At 39.9% G+C, this 6,000-nt stretch overlaps 1 protein-coding gene across 6 annotated transcripts in view; it reads left to right on the forward strand.

Annotated features, from left to right (window-relative positions):
* LOC310864739 (muscleblind-like protein 1) overlaps positions 1-5,665 on the forward strand; it is a 98,697-nt gene extending 93,032 nt beyond the window's left edge. For 5 of the 6 annotated variants that reach the window (XM_083773466.1, XM_083773464.1, XM_083773465.1 and 2 more), the window contains 5 exons: positions 803-953; positions 2,848-2,874; positions 4,811-4,896; positions 5,104-5,174; positions 5,282-5,665. In XM_083773466.1, coding sequence (XP_083629592.1) covers positions 803-953; positions 2,848-2,874; positions 4,811-4,896; positions 5,104-5,157 — 318 coding nt within the window. In that variant the 3' untranslated portion in view covers positions 5,158-5,174; positions 5,282-5,665. The remainder of the gene's footprint in view (positions 1-802; positions 954-2,847; positions 2,875-4,810; positions 4,897-5,103; positions 5,175-5,281) is intronic. The other variant, XM_083773469.1, reaches the window with a different exon arrangement.
* The last annotated feature ends 335 nt before the right edge of the window (positions 5,666-6,000 follow it).

Below are 6,000 nucleotides of genomic sequence, written 5' to 3' on the forward strand. Positions count from 1 at the left end.
TTTGAGCTTGTAGATTTTTTTTTTAAAGTTGTTTGACGTGGTCATACGACGGAGCATAAATTAGACATAAATCAAAGTAGATATTAACTGAACTTTAACGGTGATAAACTGATTGTGGCCATAACTATATTACAGAACAAAATAAACAAATACAAAATATGAATAAATGTTCCAATTCTCTGAAAATAAAAAGTGTAAAAAAATCATACCTGATCCTACTAACTGCCCATTTAATTGTCCACAGTCAGTTCATCACCTCCATTCATTCCCTTCGTTAATTAATTGGTGACATGATAATCTATGTATTGTGTTGTAGCCCTAATGCATGATCATTTTCTGTTTTGCATGTATCCTTGTGGAAGAGGTGTCATTATAGTCTTAATGTGGCTTATAGTATTATCATGGAGCTAGCAGTGCAGCTTTCCCAATAACTACATCATTTCTATTGTAAATTGTATTACAACTGTCACTACAGATAGCTCGTCTTAACATTCTGATCTCTAGCTTTGTTTAATGTTTGCAACTTTATGTTATGCTCATACTGAATGACTGTTTTGTTATCCCTACTTAGTCATATGACAGGTCCCTAAGCTAGCATCAGTGTTCTGGCCTGCTCTGTCAAGGGTAGAGTAGTCGACTGCTTGCTTGCCAAGGTTTTTAGCCGATTCATTGGCAACTTATTTTCTAATGAAATTCTCTCCTCTCTCTGTCCTGAATGTCACTGCTACCATTCTTTGATTTTCCTCACTCCCATCCCATTACTTTGGTGTTGTCCCCTTCCTCCACCTGGTCCCTCCATCAGGGGCTTCCTCCCATTTTGCCTCCTTTACCAAAGAGACCTGCACTTGAAAAAGCCAACGGTGCCACCACCATGTTCAATACTGGCATGTTCCAGTACCAACAAGCTCTGGCCAACATGCAGTTTCAGCAGCAGGCTGCCTTCATACCATCAGGTAAGACCTGATATGATGGTAAATGCTGCATTTACAGGTATATAGTGATTTTATCCGCTTTACATAGATTGTGCATTACATTCACCCATTCAAACACACACATTCATACCAACTCCCCGCAATTTAGTGCATATTAGTTTTACTTCACCTTCATTTAAATTGCATTGAATTGAGACAGAGAGAGGATAGTTGTTTAGAGTTAAATTCACCAAAGTTCTCCGGTATTCCCAGCACATCAGGAGCAATTAGGGGTTAGAGTCTTGCTCAAGGACACTTTCAACACTAACTCTGCGGAGCCTGGGTTTGAACTGGCAACCTTGCGGTCACATCCAGCCACTCTACCCCTGAGCCACCGCCGCACCCATCAGCTCATGATGAGGTAGTTTGATCTTCACTGGCCACTGGCCAGGGTGGGATTTTGCAAGTGGCCAGTGGTTCTCAACCATTTTCATGTCATGGAAATGAATATGTATTTGGTCGTAGACCCCCATCAGAAACAATCTTGTGCCAGGGACTGCCAATAGTTAAAACATATTCCAAATTGTACATGTTTGGCGGATTTGACACGGTCTGTCAAATACACAGCATAGCACAGATGACAGAGAGTAGCAGAACAGCGTGCCTAGGCTGCGCCTATAGCCTTTAGCGTGACGCAACCATAATATGGGCCAACTATCCAATATGTGAGAGACATCAAAAGGGTTGAATCGTGAGTGTTAAAAAGTGCTTTTATGAAGGGCAGGGGTAAAGTACCTGTCCACCTCTTTATCTAGGGGTCCGTGATGGTGAAATACGAACACAATTGGCCCATGTACGGAGGAAGGAATACATGTCGTTTACATAGACCCATAAGCTATAGTGCATACATCTGCACTGTGAAATCAACTGTACAAATTCTAACAAAACCGATGTTCTCCTCCATATGTTTGAAAAATTAATGTGAGTCAATTAAATTTCATCCATGTGTGTTACGCTGACAAAGCAACATCTCCCCAGGCTGTCCTTGACTACCTTGAATTACACTAAACCCATCTAGGGGACATTCAGGAGAAATCCACTTTTCCTTTCCTGTGTGGCCAACAGCTGCGATTGTACTGTGCTGTGAAAGTGCTTGGACTCCTTGGAGAACTACAAAGAAGCAATCGCATTGTTGCAAATGTATTTTTTATTTTATTTTTTTGCAATGTTCACAAATGATAGCACACCATAATAGCTACAAAAACATCTTTATTTGGCTGACAACATTTCGATCCTTTTGTTATCTTCATCAGGTCCTGTCAATGTAAAAAAAGAAAATTCAAAATATATATACAAAAATATATTATATATAATATATATGTAATATTAAACGAAGAAACTTGATTATACTCACTTGCTGCATGTAGGGTTGCAGGTGAAAGGTTGCAGACAGTTGAAGCAAGGTTTTCCAGACAACTCTCTTTCTTTTAGCAGGATCTCTGGGTTGCATGGTTGGCTGTATATATTAATGTTTTGTGTTAAAAGTGTGTGTGTGTGTGTGTGTGTGTGTGTGTGTGTGTGTGTGTGTGTGTGTGTGTGTGTGTGTGTGTGTGTGTGTGTGTGTGCGTCTCTCTCTCTCTATACATATATATATATATATATATATATATACAGTATATGGTATAATGACATTCTGACTGGTATAAATAAGTAGGTTACCTTTGCACAATAACAAGCCTGCTGAGTTGACACCAGCATATTAGCATAATGTGTTGCAACTAATTCATTTTAAGTTTATGAAAGTCCAGTGTGTCTTCTGTGCTCACAACAACTTTCTCCCGTATTTGTGTGACATTATGACACTTAATGGGTTGTCTTGATTTCTTCTCCCCATCTCCCTTTCAATCCAATCCCTGCTGCAATGCATGATGGGCAGGCTCAATATTCTGCATGGCACCAACAAGTAGGTGCCAGCTTTCCTTACTTTGAAACCATTGTAGTCATTCACACTCCACCTCAACCCACTATGCGATATGAGCAGATAGATTATCTGCTCATATCGTGTTCAGTTTGCCCTAGAACCTAATCTGCACTGCATACTTTGTGTATACACACACACACACACACACCCACACACACACACACACACACACACACACACACACACACACACACACACACACACACACACACACATCCAATATATTAGGCATTCCTTTCAAACTGTTAAAATACAGTGGATTGTGAGTTTCAGTCAAACTGATGGCATAACCTTAATTGTAAATTAACCTATGCAAAGTAGATGTTGTTGTAATGCACATTCATTTGTCATGATCCTCTCTGTGTATCATCCTGGTATGCTGTGCTATAATGCTGTCCTTTCTTGACACTGTATGCAATAAGTACAGTATGTGCCACCTAATGCTTGCTGTTACCATATTATCATCAGCATTAGTGAGGAACAATTGAAGATATGTTGAAAATGGGTGGAGGCATACATTAAGTGTTAACCCAGGAAGGGTAAATAAAACCACTATTAATAAAGATTATGAATTAAATATGGGAACCCATCAGCAAAAAAGGAAAAACAGTGCCCTCTTTGGAAATTGTGAGTCAACAGTTTGTCTCGAGAGACTAAATAAATCTTAATTCAGGCTCCATCACACAACGGTGTCGATACTGACAACTGCTGTTTACATGTCGGAAAATAGTAATGTTTTAGCAAGGTCTCAACAACAGGTCCGAGGACAACCAGGTGGTCCAAATTGTGTGTGTGTGTGTGTGTGTGTGTGTGTGTGTGTGTGTGTGTGTGTGTGTGTGTGTGTGTGTGTGTGTGTGTGACTGTGTGTGACTGTGTGTGACTGTGTGTGTGTGTGTGTGTGTGTGTGTGTGTGTGTGTGTGTGTGTGTGTGTGTGTGTGTGTGTGCGCGTGTGCGCATGCGTGTATTTTAATGTACTTTTTTTTGGTTTATTTTCTTTCTTTTTATTTGAAAAAGGCATAACATTGCTTGCAATGTGATATAAATTGCCTGTCAATGAATATAAATGGCAATAAAAAAGTGACAGGATCTGTACTGACACAGATATGTCCTTGAGACACAAGTGTAGAGACTTGTGAATCCAAGAGAAAATCTTGTTACAGGTGAGGCTGTTGGTCTGCCTGCCTGGCAGATCAAAGTCTCTCATGCCTGAGATTTAATGGAGATAAAATAGCTCCAAGCTGCGATATGACAGGGAACCTCTCAGAGATTGATCACCAAACTGGTGAGAGGTGAAAAAGAAGAAAAGGTTGAGGTTACAAGTCGACTGTTGGGGTGAACTTCTAGTATTTGGGAGCGCTGGTAGCAGGTTGAGGTTCTCCAAGCGTCTCTGAGTTTATCTAAGAGTTTATCTAACTGTGCTACTACAGGGAAACCATGCACATGTACTGTTACTGTACATACTACATATTTGTTTTACTCTCAAGATGTAACAATAAGGTACAACCTTGAACCATGAAGCTTCAGTATTATTAGTAGGCCTACCGGTAGTTTCAATAGAACTGAGACTGTACAAATGTCACAGACTGAGCCTTCGGAGGTGGATTACGTCTGTAATTCACCTCACTATGTAAGGACGACCCCAGAGCATAGCCGTTTCATTGGTCATCCGTAGATTCCAAATAGGGGAATGTCCGCATAGGGACAACTCCGTACATTCGAAAACTCTCAGAATTATTTTATCACTGTGGATTTTACAGTGTAGAAGACATTCTCTCTGAGATACAGACCCTTAACAGGGTCCATTTGGACTGCTATGTGGTTACCCAGAACTGACATTAATAAACAGTGGTATAAATTAAGCTTAATTAATGCACTGCCCTGGGTTCAAATGCCTGTGTGATCTTTCCCTCCCTCAAGTACCCATGATGCACGGTGCTAATCCAGCCACTGTGTCTGCATCCGCCACATCGGCCACAAATCCCTTTGCAACAACAGCCAATCAGGTTTGCGCCTCCTCTGACAGTATTTATATTTTGATATTGATGTGCATGAAGGTAAACAATTGCACACTATTCATTGTTTTTTTTTAATCATTATTGTGTGTGTGTGTGTGTGTGTGTGTGTGTGTGTGTGTGTGTGTGTGTGTGTGTGTGTGTGTGTGTGTGTGTGTGTGTGTGTGTGTGTGTGTGTGTGTGTGTGTGTGTGTCCAGATTCCAATAATATCTGCAGAGCATCTGAGTCACAAGTATATGACCCAGATGTAGGACTCTCAATCAGAACAGTATGTACCCCTTCTCTTCCTCTTACACAACGCAGTAATAACACCATACTAAATCATAACAGTAATAAGTAGCAATAACACTGTAATACAAGCAAATTTCTTTACAGATCAAATTGGAGTGTGCTGGCGTTCAGTCCAAGATGAGTGACCGTTCTTCATGCCTGTAACATCCCGAATCAAAAAGGAGAATCATATTTAAACTGGAGCGGAATTTATCTGCATGTTAAAACAGCAGGCTCAGTTTGTTGTGGTTTTGTTGTGCGTATTGTATGCACACAGTGACAACAACATACTGACAGAACTGAAGAGAAAACTATTTACATTATACTGTAGTCTTCCTCCCACTCTGTGGAGACAACTTATCTTTATTCACCAGACACACTTTGAATGTCAACATGAGGTAAATGTGTGGAGCCGTAGTCAGAAAACGACATTGGTACCTTCTTAGACCAAGAATTATTACTTTTCATCTTTTTTATTTTATTTTAATTTGGGGAGGTGGAGGGTGGGTTTGTTTGTTTGTTTGTTTGTTTTCTCTTTTTTGGGGGGGAGGGGGGCTTGTTGTTTTTAACCTAATTTTGTTAATTTGTTTACACAAAGGTTGAAAGGTGCACCTTGTATGTAGTTTGTAGATCAAGATAAGAGAACATAGAGAAAGATAATTTCACTGAATGACATAATATGCATGCATATTGCTTTGTTGATTTTGTTCTTCTTTGTTAAATCAATAGTGGATTCAATTGGATGAGTGGTCTTAGAAGCAAAGTGACCATTGAATGTTTGTGATATGTTGTTCACAATTTGTAGCCTATCTTTCTATCTTTGA

Source organism: Protomyctophum parallelum (assembly GCF_964188405.1).
Source record: "Protomyctophum parallelum genome assembly, chromosome: 9".
Taxonomy (NCBI): domain Eukaryota; kingdom Metazoa; phylum Chordata; class Actinopteri; order Myctophiformes; family Myctophidae; genus Protomyctophum; species Protomyctophum parallelum.